At 50.1% G+C, this 19,363-nt stretch overlaps 1 protein-coding gene across 30 annotated transcripts in view; it reads right to left on the bottom strand.

The window, feature by feature from the left end:
- Positions 1-19,363, bottom strand: part of LOC117592457 (sorbin and SH3 domain-containing protein 1) — a 37,003-nt gene that overhangs the window by 10,813 nt on the left and 6,827 nt on the right. For 2 of the 30 annotated variants that reach the window (XM_034286263.1, XM_034286264.1), the window contains exons 1-12: positions 8,218-8,383; positions 7,892-7,972; positions 3,272-3,613; positions 3,034-3,132; positions 2,728-2,867; positions 2,561-2,633; positions 2,320-2,352; positions 1,769-1,922; positions 1,587-1,707; positions 1,071-1,103; positions 575-627; positions 148-326 (exon numbers count right to left, since the gene is read on the bottom strand). In XM_034286263.1, the coding sequence (XP_034142154.1) occupies positions 148-326; positions 575-627; positions 1,071-1,103; positions 1,587-1,707; positions 1,769-1,922; positions 2,320-2,352; positions 2,561-2,633; positions 2,728-2,867; positions 3,034-3,132; positions 3,272-3,613; positions 7,892-7,972; positions 8,218-8,227 (1,318 nt within the window). In that variant the 5' untranslated portion in view covers positions 8,228-8,383. Of the gene's footprint in view, positions 1-147; positions 327-574; positions 628-1,070; positions 1,104-1,586; positions 1,708-1,768; positions 1,923-2,319; positions 2,353-2,560; positions 2,634-2,727; positions 2,868-3,033; positions 3,133-3,271; positions 3,614-7,891; positions 7,973-8,217; positions 8,397-9,112; positions 9,329-10,326; positions 10,783-11,367; positions 17,560-19,363 lie in introns of those variants that run through there. The other 28 variants (XM_034286249.1, XM_034286252.1, XM_034286239.1 and 25 more) reach the window with 26 other exon arrangements.

The following is a 19,363-nucleotide window of genomic DNA, read 5'->3' as shown; positions in this document are numbered from 1 at the left end:
AAAAGGAACAACAGACTAGTAAAAGAGTGATCAAGAGACCCGATAGAACCAACACCATTTGGATTACATTAAGTCAGTGGATTAGGCCAGCGTCTTATTGTTTATGTTAGATATTAGCATTAGAGAAATGAACAAAGAAAGACTCACCTCTGGGCCTCTCGGGCGCTGGCTTGCGGAAGCCGAAGAGTGGCGGTTCTCCGCCTGCCTGCAGACTCTTGTAGGCCTGCCGCTGCTCCACGGGACTGAGGGGACTGCTGACGGGCAGCTCCTTCTTGCGGAAGACTAGGTTCGAGTCGCTGGTGTAGCCGGATTCCTTGGCCAGAGCTCTGCAAATAACAGAGGGTGGAATGTCAGCAGAGATGTTTACAGCAGCGGCCGGCAGCGCAGTCGGCGCAAGCGCAGCGTAAAAGCGAACTACCGCTGCGGCAGAGAAGCAACTTCGTGTGGCTTCGGCCAATGCACAGCGAACAACCGCTGCGGCAGAGAAGCAAGAAACGTTTTTTGCTTCGTTTCTGTGCATGTCTGTGCATGTCTGAGCGGCTGCGTGCCCGACCCCCTTTGGGCATGTTCTTACCTGGACAAGTTGCCTTCTGTGTAGAGCGGAGATAGTTTCGATTGTTCTAAGTTCTAGTGTGGGGAAAGAGAACACGGATAATGGATTAGATTAGATAAAGGATTTGGATGCCAAGTGCAATTGTGGATTTTGGTTTGCTTTAATTTGATTTTTTTTTGAATTAGTTCAAGTGCCTTGGCGATGATCCTGCCTTGCTCTTTCGCCCTAAGCAAACTTACTCCGAAGCCATCGAAATCATCGACAAATTCTATTATAATGCGCGGTATGCGCGTGTGCTCCCTAAGCCACTTTTCGCAGGGTGTCGCACGGATCAGTTAGACAGTAAAGACGGGGGGGGGAGACAGGAGAGATACAGTTGATTCGGTGAGCAGAGATTTTTGTGGGAGCGTTAAAGAACGGAAAACAACGGAAATCGGAAACTAAAAGCTAAAACTAAAACTTTGGTAACGGTAGTTATGATCTAGGAATACAAATATAGTAGAGTAGAGTGCCATACCCCGTTAAAGATGTCCATCACTTCGTCCCACCACTAGAATTGTGAATAGAATACATAATTGCCGTGAGTTAGAATATTGGCGCGATCTGAATGACTTTATGGGTGTGTATGAGAATGATTTCGGTTCAGGTATTATATCATGGCAGTGCACGGGTGGTGGAGGCATCGCCGATACGCGAAAATACGCGACACTTGCAAGTTTCTACAAATAATTACGCATAAACAGTCAAAGAATTGAACCAAATAGGCGGAAAGTGAAGAATATTCAGGTGGGAACTTAATTTCAGACAGACAATATAAGATAAATTCGACCAATAATATTTATAAATTACTTCTTTTTCTTTCTTTTCTTTTTTCGAGTTTCTGTAGAACCTTCAAGTGTCGTATAAATATTCTCGTAAGGGGATTAATTAAGCGGAGTCTAGCTCTGCAGCTGGATTAGAAGCATTAAATGATTGTGATTTGAGCCCCGATGAGTTGTATATTGATGAGTGGTCGTTGTGGCTGGGCACTTACCTCCTTCTTCTCCTTTTCGGACACGGACGAATGTCCTGTGGTGTAGTCCTCGATGCGGCCTGGCTGATTTTTATATGAGTTCTGAGCCGACTTGATCGGATTTGGCATAGTACCATACAACCTGAAAGGAGCACAAACTTTTAGTATATTTTAGATATTCATAACAGAATAAAGTCACTCACTTCTCGTCCTGGCTCAGGTTGCGCACATTGACAGCCGAGGAGACGGACTGCACACGATGCGGATTCTGTGTGCGATATCTCACCGTGGAGTAGTCGGAGTCGTAGTTGGGTTCGGGCTCGGACACGTAACCGTTGCTCTTGTACGACGGACGGGCTATATATGATTGGGTTCACAATTGACAGACATTAGTTCAGGGATTACTTGACTACTGTTCGCTGCTGGGATTCTACCAATGCTGTGGTTATGATGTTAGGCTAGGCGTTTGTGCTGTGGTTGTGGTTTGGTGTGTTTGGTTGGTTAGTCGTGAAATTTAGTACAAATAAGCTTCCAAATTGTCAATGAGCTAGAAATCAAGTACGAGATATGCCAAATAATAATACTAATAATAATATTTTACAGCATGCATGCATTGGTTGAGCAAAGACTACGGGCAATGAGAGAGCGCACAAGCACCAAAGCCAACGCAAGGGCAAAGCGGGTAAGTGGCAAATGGTGGAGGAGCTACTACTTAGGGCAGAAATTTGGTATAGTTTATAGATCAAAGAATCACCTCTGGGACACTTGTAGCGTATCACGAAATCATCTGGGGCAAAGCGAATGGAAGGAGAATGAGATTGAGATATTGTGAGGAGACAGAAGACCGAAAAGAGTAGAAACCGTAGATCAGACTGAAGCATTTGAAGGGTTTAGAGGGGAGTGTAATGGATTTGGGATGGGGATTGGAATTCATGGAGATTTATGGATAATGCTTCAGCCCGAAATGTTTGTCGGAGTGTGGGAGTGACATTTACCGCCGTTCTTCTGCTTGTGTATGGTCTGATAGAGGCGCTTGTACCACTCATGCTGATGCGGCTCCTGGACCTCCTGCATTTTTGGGTTGGAATAGGGGAATTTCATTTTAAATCGAATCCACAACTGTTGGCTATAACCCTCCCAAGCCCCACTGTATGTCCTTTACCGATCTGAGTATGATGGGCATTCCATCGTTGGTCACCGGACCGATGCCATCGTATTGCCTTCGACCTAACTGTGCCATTTTGCGCGGACGATCGTTGTCCGACTCCGGTTCGCTCATATACTCGTGCTTGACTTTGTAGACTGGAAACCGCAGATTAATTTGAGGTTAGTTCTGTTTGCTTGTGACTGGTGGGGGTTTGAATTTGGTTTGGGCTTTGGGGTTTGGGGTTGCGGGTGTGCAACGACGTGAGCCTTTGTGTGCTTCCCCTGTGGTCATTTGCCAACACTCTGAGTTCTGGATACTTACTGACTTCATTGGGCCTATAGGCTGGGCGGCTGGTGTCCGACAGCTGGCGGCGCACGAATGGCCTCTGCAGCTCCGAGTTGGAGGCTGAGCGGTTAAAGGCTTTTGGGGGCGATAAACGAGAACCGATCGATTAGCAAGGGACGAACGAGTGGAAAGGGCACACAAACAGAGAGAAAAGGGACAAAGAGAAGGGACAGGCACTCTGTGTGTGTGTGTGGGTGTCTGTGTGTGTTACTACTTCTGATCTTGTCCGAGACGCTGGCCGATGGCGCCACTGGGCCAAACTGTGCGCTGCAATCCGTTTCGGTGTAGTCGGAGTGGGCGTCTCCGTTTGTGTGCGACCAGGGTGTTGTCGTCTGCTGTTGTTGCTGCTGCTGCTGCTGCTGCTGCTGCTGAAGGGCCGTGTAGCGACGTGGCAGGGTGGGCGACTCGAAGCGCACCGGACGGAACTCCTTGCGGCCGCTCAACGCTGGCGATGGCTGCGGCGTCCACACGGGCTGCGTGGGTGGCGGCGGGGGCGTGGGCGCTGCCGATGAGCTGTGGTTCAGATCGCTGGCAGAACCGTAAGGTGTCCACACGCCTGTTGGAAGTTTCGAATGGTTGAGCGTGGGTCGAGGGGACATGGCAAACATGACAGCTTCAGGGGCGCCGGATATCGAGTGTGTTCAGAGATTGAGTTACCCTCCACCTCCTCCTCCTCCTCCTTCTCCCCCGCGGAGATTTACACTTGTCAACAGGTTCATACTCGCAATCTGTGGTTTCACCTCGCTTCCCCTTCTTCCCCTTCTTTTCTTTTCTTTCTCTCGAAAATAGTTTAGTCAACAAACCGAGCGAAGACAAATTGACAAACAAACATAGCGACGTGGAACAGCAATAATTAATACGACGAACGGCGAACGGCGACGACCAAGGAAGCCGCCATTTGGCACCCATTCAAAATTTGCCCCACACACACACACACACACACGCATACAACTCTCAGGCACGCACACACATGGCCGGATGGACAATCGGACGGAGGAGTGTAAAAGGCGCTGCGGATGAGTCATAGCATTTGGCGCATGTTTAGCATTCACACAACCAACACACAAATAGATATTCACGGATTCACGTCTACACGTATGTGTCTTTGAGTACCGTTAAAGAACGGCACGAGGTGTGCTTCAAGTGTTTGCTGACCCACAGCGAAATGGATTCCCCGATCAGAAGAGCGGAGAAGAAACGTTCACCACGAAATATAAGCAACAACACAAGAAATTGAGCCAAAGGAAGTGCTGTAACGAGTGAGAATCTTCTGTTCATCCCGCGGATAATTCAGGTTGGATTTCTACTCATTTTTTAAGCTCAAAAAGCCAACCCTGGCCAGCCTTTTGTCAAATTCCTGTCGTATAGTTATAACGATTTTCCTAAGAGTGTTAAAGGAAGATTTTTAGTGACGAAATTGTCCTAATTTATAGCTGCTTATACAACAAATTCCCCAATAAGTTTTCCTCTCTCAATTACTTGCAAAGAAACCCCCGGGCCTGTGTCTGTGCAGCCTTTTGCATTGGCTCTAGCCAAAATCTATTTGCCACCTGTAACAAAAAAAAAAAAACAAAACCCACAGCTAAAGGCAACGATACAGCGGTACACCGATACACAAGGGTGCACATATACATGAGTATGGATGATGCTGATGGCTGCTGCCTTCGAGACATTGACACGTATTTCACACAGCAGGAGGAGGAGGCAAGGCAGCAGCGATGCTGCCTCTAAATATGTTGGCGGATTTCTTTGGTCATGGTGTCTCGTACGAGTAGGTGTGGGTGTGGGTGTGGGTGTGCTGACGTCTTTATTCAATCAGCACTTAATTGAATTATACAATCGAATCAAAAGGAAACTTCTCCTTCCAAATGTCAATCAAATTCACAAACACACACACACAGAGTTCTTGAGTCACATTCGGATTAGCATTTGGATTTTGATGGATTTACCTAGCTGAAGCACAGGATGGGTCACTGATAATCACACAGATACACACGCTGAGACGCAGATACGCAGATACGGATAGGAATTTGTGGAGCGGAGCGATGTCGCTGTTTGAGTTGCTGACTCCGCGCACGGCTCGAGGCGAACTGAATTTTGCGTGACCCGGCAGCACCGAGCAGAGCGCGGCCAGCGCTGGCCCAAATGGGGGAATGTAATGGGATTGGGATTGGGACTCGAGACTGTAGACTGTAGACAAAAGGCCAAAATCAGCGAGCGAGCAGCCAAAGGCAGGCAGGCAGGCAACACACCCAGTTCGCTCCTCCACAGTGCCCAGCACCTAGTCAGTGTACCCCACAGTAGTTGATCAATGATTCGTTTTGTGGGAGCAGTTCGGTGCTCGATCAAGCGCGGACAGGGGAGGGCATACGAGAGCACCCCGACCCCGCACCCCGACCCCGACCACGACTTGGGCGCCATTTATGCGTGCAATGCGAAATGGAACGGAAATGTGTGTGTGCGGCGGCGGCGACAAAAGACTCCCCCGGGGGAATGATTTCATTGCGTTTCATTGGCTGGCCCAAAAACAAAACAACTCTTTGGCAAAGCCAGACCAAAAACAAAACAAATACCGCACAAAAACAAAAGACACAAACAAAGACAATTGTCATTGGAAGCGAGTCTCGAGCTCGGCTTGGATTCGATTCGCTTTTGGTTCGCTTTTGGTGGGGCACTTCCGGTGGCCGGGCAACCACTGTTGCTGCTGCTTCTGCTGCTGCTGCTGCTGCTGCTGCTTTAGAATCAAATCAAACGGAAAATTCGCTCGGAAAACAAAAATGTTAATAAAGGCACTTGAGTGCGATGGAGCGGCACACCCTCAAGGAGGAGCGCCCGCAGTCGAGCAGAAGTCGCATTTTCGAATGTCGTTGTTGGAGGCAATTCATTTGAAATTGATCGATTCGCCAACAAGAAAGATTCTGAAACGAAACGGGCACAGCGACAACAATAAGTAGGGGAACCTGCAGTAGGGAAAGCCATTTAATTCTCACTTTAGTTCCATTTCCAAAGTATTTTCCACACAGCCCAGCCCGCGCGTTGGCCTTGTGAAATTCCAACAACGACAACAAAGAAAGGCTTGCAGAAGGCGCGCGATAGATATACACAGATGGATGGATGCCTCTCTCTCTCTCTCTCTCGGCAACCTGTCACTGAATCTGAACGGCAAGTGGGGAGTTGGGAGTTGGGAGTTGGAGTTCCACTGAGTTCGGAACTGCTTTCGAGTCGGAAACCTGGGACTGGCACTGGGTATGGGTGCGGCTGCCTGTGGCAAATTGAGAGCATTTCCTGAGTTGATTTATGCGGAATGCATGGGGATTGGGTGGGGGGCTGGCAGTGGAAGTTGGGGACTCCCGAGCTTGCCTTATTTATGGAGTGAATATTTGTGGCTTTGCTAATTGCCTTTGGTTATGGACTGAATCGATCTTCTAACTTGGTAAATTTGTAAACAAAACAATAGAAAAGTAGCCGCACATTCTGCTTGATTGATCATCAAAGAAAGCAGCAGAAATACTCAACTAGAAGAGGACCATAATATATTTTCGTTTCAGTAAATATATTTTTCATTTTGTTTACTCATTATTAAATGGAATTCGTACATCAATGTTTGATACCTGTGATCTTGAATGTATCCATCATTAAAGCACTTTTCGAAATCTCAATCAGTTGAATTCCCTGACAACGTCATCAACCAAAATTGAATCCCATCCACGTCCAGTCCCCGTACCCTTACCACTCCGCCGATACGCGGATACGCGAAATTTTCGTTCAAGTTCAACTGAATTTATGGCAAAAAACAAAAAACGAAGCCTATAAATTATTTTCACTCACTAAAAGTCTTTGAATTTATACTTTTTCCATTCTTTGGCATGGGCAAAAAAGTATAAAAAGCACAACAAAAAAATAGAAATATAAAAAAAATAGAACCAGCGCGAAGGGGAATGTTAAAAATACCAACATAGAACTCGCACAGATTAATGCTTTAAATAAATATGTGTATGGGAGGGATCGCTACCAAACTATCAATATGCTACCAACACCGGTGCCACCACCGGAGCTACGTATCTGCCCATCAGATGACGCCAATCGAGAAAAACGATGGATTTTTGATGGATTTGCGTACGCCCCCGTGGAGAGCCACACAATGGCTAATGGAGAATGGAAAGAAAAGCCAGGGCGACATGGCGGAGCACGAAAATCTCTGCTTGTTGGTTCTATTTAGCGGCAACTTTTATTGGGAGACTGTAAAAGTCGGCATCCGTGTGGGCCGTGGCCAGCAAGAACAACAATTGAGAACATGGCAAATATTGTAATAAATATTCTACTCGTATTTTCATTTGCTCCGTGGCATTTTGCGTCATTTTGTATATTTAGGAATGGCGCACCTCCAGCAGGCCCCACCACACGCCAGCTTTTCCAGCTTGGGCTTTCCGAATTGCTCGCCTAAATCATGTGGAAATTTTGGTGTGTGTTTGGTGTGCGCACAATTAACATGAACTAATGTGAAATATTTAAAATAAACAATCCGAAACGGCCAGTGGGCAACGTGAGCGAAATCAAGTTCAGAAAAGCGGCAAATGGTATGGAGAAATCTTCATTAAGTAATCTATAAATCGAGAGATGAAAAGTTGATTGGGAAACTTGTATGCGATATTCGCGGGAATTTACTCAAGCAACTCAAAGATTGAAATTTCCATTCACACACAGATTTGGAGGTTGAATCATCAAAGGAAAATCACAGCCAAGCTGAAAACCCCACTGTAAACGTCATGTTTGCCATTTTGTTGATCGTTGCAGCTCAACGATGGTGGTGCATCCGCCAGCTGCTGCCATTTACCTGAGCCTGAAGGCGCGCGTGCCTTGAATTTTGGTGCAAACATCGCCGTGCCCGTGCCCGTGCCCGTGCTCTGTGTGTGCTCTGCAAAAGTCGAAGGGGGCAGGGAACTGAGGAACGGATTTACAATAGATACGATTTTGGGGCAGGGGCTGGGGGCGAGAAACTTCACTCAGTTCAGTTCACTTCACTTGAACGCGTCTGCCTCCTCGAATCACTTGCGTTTCCGCCGATGCGGTGGGGGCAGCAGGCGGCAGGGGGTGGCGGAAAGACACGGAAAAACACACAGAAACACAGAAACAAATTGGAATACAAAACGATCGACTAACCCTGCCCCATTTCTTTCTGCCGTTGGAAATATAGAAGCGATTTCTGATCTCTGATCTCTGACTTCAGACTTTTTCTATTTTCTATTTTCTATTTTGTAATTTTTTGTATTTTCCTTTTCTTGGTTTTTCGAACGCGCCTTCGCGTTGCTCACACGACTTTAACACGACGACGACTACGACTACGACTACGAAAAGAGACTACTTTTCATTTGCATGCAGGTTGTTTGCTCTGCCCGTTCGTTTCTTTCGTTCGCCTTTCAAAAACGTATTCAAAAACGGCCCGCCCCAAAAGATCCCAGCCGAACCACAAACCAAAAATCTCAATTTGTGTGCGAGCGCAAGACAACAAATTTGTTGAACGAAAGTTCTCCGCGTCTCGCAACTCGCATGAAATATACATAATGCTTTGCCCATTTCCTTCGCCCAGTGGCGTGCGAGTGTGTAGTATAAACAACCTTTTTATTTTGGATGCTTTCGTAAACAGAGACCGGAGAGGGAGGCCCTGAATGAGAGAGATTACGAGTGTGTGTGTGTGTGTGTGTAGAGATCAGATCTTTGACTCAAGTGGGTCATAAATTATGAACAGAATATACACACAGGCACTCGTACATACATATAGGCAGTCGACAGAGTGTGGGAAATGACCAGAGGTGGCTGTGCTCACGTCGTATACGCAATTTGGCACAGAGTTTTCCTGAAAATCGTGCACGTTCTTCGCTGCATACTTTCAGGCGGAGGCGCGAAAATTGTACAAGTTGAAAACTAAAATAAAACTCAATTTAGTTGTAAACTGTAACCAAAAATGGGTGGGGTTAGAGACACTCAACAAGCAGCGGCACAGATTAGCAGTGGGAAAGGGAGATCGGAGTTCGGGGTTTCGTTTTTTTTGACACACCATTCGCATAGAGGAAGCCCTTGGCCAGCTGCAGCTCGCTGTCAATCTCCTTGAGCAGATCGCTCTCGGACCAGCTGCGCCGTTGCCGCTGACGCTGCAGCTGCTGCGGATTGAGTAGGAAGCGCGTCTGCTTGGGCGGTCGTGGTCGCAGCCTTACACTCATGGCCGGTGCAGTCTCTGTGGCGGTTGCGGTTGCTGTTGCTGTTGCTCCTCTGTCTAAATGATAGCATTCGGTTAGGTTTCTGCATTCTCTCTCTGTCTCTGTCTCTGTCTCTGTCTCTCCGCTCAATTGCCCCCGATTCCGTAATTCTTCGTTGGAACAAACGAACCGTCTGTCGGGTCGTAGTCGGACTCGGGTCGGACTGCACTTTGTTTCCATGCAATTGAATGGAATTAATTTAAAATTTCCGCTTAATCGCGATTCAGCTCTTCTATCTTCTCCTTCGACTGTCGTCTCTGGCAAATTCTGTTGCCTCTCTGAGGGGTGGTGGGGCGAGTGGGTTAAGCCGATTTCAGCCCTAAGACATTTGAGCGCAGAGGCTGAGCAGTTAAAAGGCAATTTAAATGATTAACTTAAATTAAGATTAAACCTAAACATGTATTTATTAATGGTTAGCCTGGCTGAACAGAAACATGAACAGAAAATAATAAGCGTTTGTACATCTATTTAGGTCATCTTTTGAATGGAATCTCTATCTCCATGAGCTATTTTGAGCTATTTTAATGGTTGCTTCAAGTGGCACGATTCTGATTTGCTTGTCCAGTTCATCATCATTTTCAGTTCATTTATCGAATCATTCCCCTTAACAAATGGAATTCAATTGAATGATCACATGAATGGATAACTGAGTTAGCTGGAGAAACATTGAATTCAAATCAATTGCATAATTCTGCAGTCGCAGGACTGTACTTCTCCACTTCTCGACTGATAATTATGTAAAATTGTACAACTTTACATATTTTCTGTACAATTACACAGAGTGGAATTGGTTTGCCCGCTTCCAATTAGTTTTCTATTGTAAAATGCAATGAAAAGTTTAAATTTAAGGACTCTTTTACAAGGAATGCATCTACACATGGATTAGTTCAGCTTCAAGCAAATCATCGATCTACTCTCTCGATAAATAAGTACAACTAAATGGAATTGCATGCGGATGGGTGTACAGGATGAAATGCAACGACACGTAATCAAATATCAATAAACATTTTGCTGGTTAATTGAATAGTTTTTCGTTTATTTAACATTAAACAATACTAGATATAAATTTTGGTTTTCGATTTGAATAATTTTTCACAAAAACACACAAAATAATTTGCATTCATTTTCACCTAATTGGGGAGCTGAGTTTAGTGGGAGAGGGAGTGTGGCCATGCAGGGGGTAGTCGTGGGAGGGGAGGCAGGGGATTGTGGTTCTGCTGCCGTTTCTTAAGGGTTTCGTGGGATTCTTTCGTTCTCTAGAAGCTGTTCGATGCTGCCGAATTCGACTCAAAGTTGCGCCAGTACTTGTCGAACTCTTCGAAGATCTGGGAGCGGAAGGGCGAACCGGCGAATAGCTCCTTCAGGCCGCCATCGAACATGCTCGGAAGGGGTGACCGTGGGCCTGTCGAGGAGGAGTTTATGTTGCAGTTGGACTCGGTTGAGGTTGAGGTTGAGGTTGCGGTTGCATCTTCTGTGTGTAGGAGTAGAGTAGGAGCAAGGCGCACACAATGAACAATCGAGTGAGAGATATTTAAAGAGAGAGAGAGAGAGAGACAGATAAATACAACAGAGAGGGAGAGTGAGGATGTGCGTGTGAGAGGGAGGAAGGGAAATGGCCATACACCGATGAGTAGGAAGGAGTGTGAAAACTTTTAGACAAACTTATTCCAGGCTGTCAGCAGGGACAGACCCACGACAAGGGCAGTGCCCAAAATGGTGGAGGCAGCGGAGGAGTTGGACTCCGACTGACGATTAACATTGATGGCGGTGCTGGATGGAGTGTCTGTGGGGGAGTGGGACAGGATGGGGGAGAAACGGGAACCACAACCACGATTAGCAGCATCTGGTTCGGGCGATGAGCGGGCACTAGTTACGGAAGCGGTTAGTCCAGTTAATCCAATGGGAATATTACGACTAACGAGCCTCGCCGTTTGCGAGCGATTGCGATAACGATTGCGATAACGATTATTGGTATTGGCATTGGGCGACGTCCCAGCGTCTCCACCTGCACCTCCGATGGCGTAGGCGGAGGCGCAGTCGGAGGAGGATAACTCACCCTGGACGGAAGGCGGCAGACGCGACACCTTGTACGTCTTCACGATGCTCGTCTTGTGGCTGGCGCTGCTGTGCGTGTTGTCCGTTGCCTCCTCGCGCCTCTCCTGCTCCTCGTGCCGCTCCACCTGCGCCCCATCCGGCAGCTGTTCGCTCGTCGAGAACTTGGCAAATTCGCGCAAATGCCGCGGCAGCTGCCGCAGACTGGCCTCCGCCTGGCCCTCGAGTATGCGCACGGGCGCTGCCTCCGCATCCGACTCATTGCTGGCGGCGACTCCCGCCTGCGCCTGCGCCTGGGGCTGGGACTCGGCGCCGCTCTCCCAGTCGCTGTCCGCGGGCATGGCCAGCTTGTGGCGTCGCTCCTTGACGGCGCTGAGGAACTCGTCGCTGATGTTCGACCGCTCTGTGGCATGGTCCTGCTCGTCCTCGATCTTGGAGATTTTGATGATCTTGTGCTGGCGGCGCTCCTCTCGCTCGGCCACCTTGTTCATCCACTCCTCGGCCATCTGCTGGCGGAAGACCTCGTCCTCGCTGAGCGTCGGCAGCTTGGCCGCCGGCCGATAGCTCTCCCGTCGCTGCGGCGGCGGCAAAACCGGCGCCCGCTGCATCTCCTCCATCAGCCGGCGACGCTCCAGCTGCAGGCGCTCCACCTCCAGGCGCAGCTCCTCCTCCTTGGACAGGATGTACTTGAGCTGCTGCTCGTGCAGCTCCCGCGGCAACGAGGATCGCCGCTGCTGGCGGTCGTAGGCTGGCGGCGGCAACACATTCGCCTGTGGCACGGGGCCCGGACTCACGCCCCGCCTGGAGGTGGTGCTGATGTACTTCGGATTGGGATCCCGCTCGATCATCGAGTAGCAGCTGGCATAGTGCGGACGCTGCTGCTGCGGCGCCTGGCTGAGCATGGGCGCGTGTGTCCTGCGTCCCCCATAAGCGTTGAAGCTATCGAAGCTGTGCTGCTGCTGCTGCTGCTGCTGCTGGTGGTAGCCACTGCTCAGGTCATTGGTGCTGGCCGAGAGACGTGGCGCACGTATGGGCTGCGACTGCCTGGGATTCTGTCGCTGGTAGCAGATCTCCACCTCGCGGGCAAAGGGTCGCGCAATGTTCTCCGAGTAGCCCAGATCGCTGGCATATTGCGACCAATCATCCTGCGACGCGCTGCTGTTGTAATTGTAGTGCCCCGCGGAGGTGTGTGGCCGTGGGCGTGGCTCGCTCAGGTTGCACATGGATTCGGCACGACGGGAGCGCTGCTCCTGCTGCTCCAGCTCGATGGGAATCTCGTGGGTACGGGGCGTTTGTCCTGTGCTCTCCACATTCCGTGGCACCGAGCTCATGCGCTCCTGCCGGGATCTCGATGAACGCTCAATCTCTCGCTCCAGCTCCTGCATGTGGGCGTGGCGACGCTGCTTTAGCTCCTCCAGCGGGTGTTTGCCCTGACCCTGACCCAGACCCTGACCCCGCGTCATCCCGCTGAGATCGAAGAGCGAGGCAGACTTCTCGCGCCGCTCCCGCGTTGACTGGAGCTCGGCGTTCATCTGCTGCGAGAGTCGATCAAAGTCCTTGAACACCTTCTCATTGTCCAATCCGTTGGTGGGGGGCCCTCGGGGTGCTCCAATGGCATCCACGGCCGCCTTGGCACGCTGCCGAAATTCCTCATACGTGCCGCCGCCGCTCTTGCTCTCCCCATGGCCGCTCTCTCTGCTATTTTTGGTCGCGTCATCATCCTCAATGAAAGTGTTTGCCGTAGTCGAACCGTTTAATTTCGTTGCTGACATAATTGGCGGTGGTGGGATGGGCGGCGGCGGGGCATGATCGGTTGAATCAGCCGCCGGCAGATTGCTCTGCCTCTCGTGGCTGGAATTCGTAATGTCATAGATCACCTGTCCATTCTCCGTGCGCTTCTTCGACTCGTACGAGCTGGTCTCAATGTTCGAGTACCGCTTGGTGTGATGCTGCACCTTTGGCTGACTGCTGGATGTCGTTTCGATGTTGGAGAAGCGTTTGCGCTGCTCCTCAAAGATGTCTCCCTGCTGCTGCTGCTGCTGCTGGGCCATGCTGGGGAACATCTTGGCCAGTTCGCTCTCCATGCCACCGATTGTGGTGGTGGCTGGGAATCTCACGTCCGTGCTGCTGTTCATTTGATGGCTGGATCGGGTCTGCTGCTGCTGCTGCTGCTGCTTCTCTGTGTGCTCGCTGGGATCAGCTGCTTGCCTTGGTTTATTTTCACTCGATGACGATCCGTTCCTCTTCGGATCGGCGCTTGCGTCATCTCTCTTGGCGCTCGCCTTGGCCGCTGTTTCGGCGCTCTTCACTGGCACTGGCGGTGGCTCTTGCGTGGGTGTCAGGCTCTTGCGCAACTCTCGCATCATGGCCGCCGTCTTGAGCATCTCGCTCTGCTTTTGCTGCTGCTGCTGCTCCTGCTGCTCGTTGTCGAGGGCACGCACTTGGGCGCTGCTCAGTTCATGGTAGCCGCGACGCTCCACGAACTTTTGATGATCATCCAGCAGCTGATCGGCTTTGGTCTCACCCACCAGCGGACGTTGTGCCGGCGACAGGCATACCAGCAGCTTGGGATCCGCCTGCGTGGGCATTCCCAGCCAAGCGGAAGTGGACGAGGACGAGGACTTGCTCTCGTGCCTGCTGGTGCTGGTGGACAGCTGCAGCTCCCTTATGTGGGGCATTGCTGGCAGTGGGTAGGGCATCGTGGCGGCTGCCGCGGGTTCCTGTGGGTGCTCGTGTGCTCCTGGCTCTGCTATATCCTGTGCCACGCTGGCTAGTTCCTCGAGCACTTGCTCACCATACGGCATGGAAGCCAAGGTCTCGGTGCACAGCAGCCGCAGCTTCTTAATGGGATCCGATTCTGCTTCTGCTTTCGGTTCGTCATCTGCAACTGAAATCTCTGACTCTAGCTGCTGCTGCTGCTGGGCTGGGGGAAGTGCTGGGTGGGTGCAGGTGGAAGCAGGAGTGGATTTAGGAACAGGAAATTGTGGTGCATGTTGCGGCTGTTGTCTGAGGGGTGGTGTGGGTGGCTGTTGCTGTTGCTGTTGCTGTGTCTGTGGCGGGGGACTGCTGGCAAAGCAAGGCGGGGGCGAGGCCAAATTGATGGCCGTGCACTGGCTGTGCTGTGTGCTGTCCGAGCAGTGTGACTCCGCAGACTCCTGCCGACTCAGCAGCAGTGGCGGCAGGGACACTGTGTGGATTGTTGGACTGTTGGGATTGTAGTGCTGTAGGCCAGCGGGTGGCGGCGGAATGGGCGGGGGTGAGGGCGAGGGTGAGGGCGAACGTGGCTTGAACTGCTCCGGAGCAGGCACTCCGTTACCGATACTCGTCTGTTGTGGCTCCCCTTGCTGCTGCTCCTCCTCGCGTCGCGTCATCTCGATCAACTCGCGCACCTTGTCCATGTTGCGAACGAACTCCTCTCGCGTGGCCGACAGCGTAGACGCTGCGCCGATACTGCCGATGCTGCCACGGACTGGCGGCTGTTCGCGAATCGAATCGAAAGATACAAATGTATCTTCTGCTCTCGGCAGCTGCGGCTGCGGCTGCTCTGCGCTGGTGGGCGGCGTCGGCGTGGCGGCACTCAAAAGCGAAGACAACGAGCTGCCAGCCGATGCCAGTCCCTCTCCCCGGTTAACAGGTGTGCTCTCGCGGCTCTCCGTGTCCGTTTCCGTTTCCGTTCCCGTTTCCATCTCCGGTTCCCCCTCCGTTTCCGTCTCGTTCGACGACGTGGCCGCGTCCGTTGTGGTCGTGCTGCTCATCTCATCGTCGGGCCTGCGGAACAGTTTGCTGGCATCCGTGTCCAGATCCACCAGGGCACGCTCTGCCAACGCTGCGGCCTGCTCCAGCTCGAGCTCCATCAGGTCGGACATGCTGCTGGAGGCGGAGGAGCTGAGGTACACCAATTCCGCGTCCTCGGACTGCGGCGACAGTGCGCTCTGCAGTCGGGTGCAGCTCTCGAGGTCGCTGGCCTCCTCAATCAGTTTCGTCTCGAGCATGAGGGCCACCGGCTCCTCCCTGCGCTTGTGGCGGCGGCTAAAGTCCAGCTGGCTCTTGGGGAACGTTTCGGTGAGCTTCGGGTGGAGCCGCATCCCCGCCTGATCGTTGCCGGAGGAGCTGCTGCGATGCAGGCCGCCGGCCAGTCCGACACCTGCCAGATCGCTGTTCTCCTCCAGTATGCTGTCCAGGTAGCGCGGGTTCATCAGCTGCGGCAAGAAGTGCGACTCCAGGGCGTTCCGTTTCTGGGCGCGCTTCTGCCGCAGCTGCTCCTGTTGCTCGGCGCGGCTGGACGGCTGCAGATCCAGCGGGGCGGCTGCCTCCGTCTCCGAGTCCACCTCGCACACCAGCGGCGACTGCAGCACATTGAACTCCCCGGAGCTGCAGTCGCTGCTCAGCTCCAGCTCCAGCTCCTGTATCTGCATGTCGCGTGCAAAGTGCCCAAAATGTCCCACAGCTCCGGCTCCAGACACGTTCTTGGGTGACTCCACCAGATAGCGCGGCGGCGGTGACAGTGTGCCGCCTGTGCCGTCTGTGCTGAGGCTCAGCGCAGCTGGTGGTGCTGGTGTCGTGGTGCTGATCTCCTCGAAGGTGGGCTTACCTTTAGGTGCTTGCTCCACATCCCTCTCCACGCGTATCTGATGGATAATCACTTTTGTGCTGCGCTGCAGCGGCTGTGGAGCAGCAGCAACAACTTCCTTTTCTTCTGGCACTTTGACTTCTTCGTCTTTTAGTTCTGGACTGGTGTTTGACTGCTGCTGCTGCTGCTGCTGCTGCTCATCCACCTCCCGCACAATGCGATGCACTATGACCTTGGCTTGTCGCGGACTACCCGGAGCCTTGAGTGGTGCCTGCTCCACCCGCTGCTCCGTCTCATTGCTCGATCGCTTGCCGGATTTCTCCGACTGTTGCTTGGAGTTTTTGGCACCCATTTCTGTTGGTTCGCTGCTCGTTGGAGGTTGCTCTGCTTCCGTTTCGTTTTGGTCTGCGTTTATTGTGGATTTCTCTTTGTCTTCGCCTTCGCCTTCCGTTGCTGCTGCTTCTTTTGGTGGCTCTTCCCTCACCTCTAGCTGTGGATCCACGGCAACATTGTGGCTGTTTTCGCTGCTGTTAGCGTCCGTTGCCGATCCATTTGAAACGCTGCCAGAATTTCCATTATCATCAATGGAAGAAGAAGTTGCCTCTGGCTGGGTATCCTCCTCCCGCTGCTCCTGCTGCTGGTTTTGATTTTGGTTTTGATTTTGGTTTCGATTGCGTTTGTTGCGATTGCGATTACGATTGCGATTGCGATTATTGGGCATCGTCTACGTCACGTCACGTCACGTCACGCGTCTTCCCGGTCACTCGACTAATAATTGCAGTTCAAATTTGTTGTTTTAATAAATCGGAAAATCTCTCTCTGTGTGTGTGTGTGTGTGTGTAATCAGCGAAATCTACAACTAAATTCTTGTTGCTCCTAATTCCTATTGCTATTCGTTGTCGTTGTTTCTTTCTTTCTAGTATTTTGCCTCTCTGACTGTGACTGTGACTGTGTCTGTGTCTCCGTTTCTGCCTGCCTTTGGTGTGTCACTCGTCGCCAGATACCCAACTAGAACTGAAACCGCTCGGAGCGGATCTGCCGGCAACAGGCCCACGACACGACGACACGATCAACAGCCGGCAAAAACATGGGAAAGTGAAAAACGAGGAAAAATTAGAATGAAAAGAAAAGAAAAGAAACAAAATGTCGTCAGCGTCGACTGCGACGCCAGCGTCAACCGTCAACGCCCGCCCAGTGCCTGGCACGCGTCCGACTTCCCCTTTTTTTTGTTTTTGCTGCACAATACAAATTCGCGTACAGATTCGCGATATTCTTCGGCCCGAATCGGGGATCTATGTCATTGTTTTGGTTGTTTTTTTATTGGCCAAATTGAATTGCGTCTCAACTCTCAACTTTCGCTTTTTCGTCGGCGGTTCGATGCGGTTCGAAATATTTTTCTAAATATTTATCCCGTGGGTGTTGGTGGCCCGCGTTTCCCGTTCCTCGTGGCGCTGGCGACTGACCGACAAGGAATGGCCCATCGGGCTGGTTGCTGCTTTGGCAGCAGGGAGCCAGCTCCCCACTCACACACACACACGCACACTCACACACGCACACATCAATGTCTAATTGGTTGCACAGAGGCACGTATTTGAAAATATACACAAAAATCAGTAGCAGCAAAAACAAATCTTGAATTCATAAAGATTTCAAGATAGAGAGAGAGAGAGCAATGATGAGTGGGTGTGTGCTGGGGGAGTGCAGTGCAGGGTATTCCAAAAGGCAGCGAAACAACCAACCAAAATTCTCCTCTAGGTCAATGCAATTTCCACAAAACCAAACAAATATGAAAACTTTTATATGCCGAGAATACAATTTTTGACACATCCATAAATACTCGAAAATGCTTTGGGAACAAACTTATAATTTGTTGGAATTTAAGCTGCATAAATTCTTTGTTTAAATGTCTGAAAATATCATTTAGAGATTTGAAATGGCTTTCAGTTTCACCCCAAGACATTTTTCAAACATTTCTACCGGAATGATGGAACAAATTTCTACAAGGAAAAGTCTTCAACTTTAGAAGCATTGATTGCAGATTTATAAGTGTTTTTTTAAGCTTTAAATATAAGAAATTTAAACTGTAATTCTGGTCAAAACTCTGAGTGCAATATGCCCAAAAGAATCGCATGCAGGGCATCGTCGGAGAAGAGAACTCAATACGGAAATAGTTTGCCACAGTTCGAGTTTGTCTAGATGTGCGTGTATCTGTGTATCTTTGTATCTCTGCTGACTGGTGCTCTGTATCCATACGTACAAATACAGCTTATGGCATTTTCAAGATATTTTTCGTGCGTAATTTCTTTTGATTTTGATTTTTGTGGTCACAAGTCTCGGGCTGCCGCCGCTCCTGTTGCTGCTGTTTCTGTGTACTCTTGAATAATTGAAGCACATATATGTATGTTTGTACTCATGTATATCTCATACATATATATCCGCGTGTATATATAGCACTTGGGTGTTTCATCCTAGTGGGCCATGCGGTTAGTAGTATTCTGCTTTTATTTTTAAAGGTACTTAATGGACCACAATCTCTCAGTTTGTCTCTTGTTTGTCTGTCTGTCTGGCCGGCAGCCCCTCCATCATCGTCATCAGCAACTTCCTCCTATCCGATCTGATCTAAAGTGAAGTAAAGTGAAGTGAAGTCTGTGGCCCTGTCAGGTGCCAGACAGCCCCAGACACGTGATGTGCCTTTGGTGTGTGTGTGTGTGTGTGAGTGTGTGGGGCAAAGGAAGGGTTTGGCCTGCATTCAATAATTATGCAATCCCCATGCACAGTGTGACAAGGTGCACAATGTGGGCTGCAAACGAAACTATTCGAATTTGATGTGGAAATTGGTTTGGTTTCCGTTGGAAATTCTCCTCTGGCTGGTTCTCTGAGGTGTGCTTGAATTAGTTATTGTACGTAAGCAATCTATAGATATTTGCTACTTGTTAGTTTATAAAATTGAGTTCTTCTTTTCATTTTCGATTGCCGTAAAACAGCGCACATTTGTGTTATCTTTTCGTGCCACCAATCGCTGATAAATTTTGCATTTCCGATAAGAAACACTCGCGAAAAAGGCCTGCTGTTGCCTTGAGCAACCAAATCGAAGTTGGAAGAAGTTAGGGAGGGTTCTTCGCTTCCCATGGAAGAAAATGCAGCAAGCACATAAAAGGGGTGTTCCGATGAAGGTTCTTTCTTGTAAGGAACTTCCTTTCATACGAAACTCATTTTATGGGCAACATTCATCCAACTGTCGTCATTTAAAGGGTACTGCTAGTCTCTGGTGGGTCGCTCATTTAATTTGTTATTATTTCTGCATGGATTATTGTCTCTGCCTGTCTGTGCTTTGCGCTCTCCCTCTCCCTCTCTCGCTCTTGCTCTCTTTCTTTGGTTGTATCACACTGGCTGTCTGTTTTGTTGTTGCTTCTGCTGCTGCTTGTGCTTT

Source organism: Drosophila guanche, unplaced genomic scaffold (genome assembly GCF_900245975.1).
Source record: "Drosophila guanche unplaced genomic scaffold, DGUA_6, whole genome shotgun sequence".
Lineage (NCBI taxonomy): Eukaryota > Metazoa > Arthropoda > Insecta > Diptera > Drosophilidae > Drosophila > Drosophila guanche.
The sequence above is the reverse complement of the archived record's forward strand: the minus strand, read 5'-3'. Positions and strand labels throughout refer to the sequence as shown.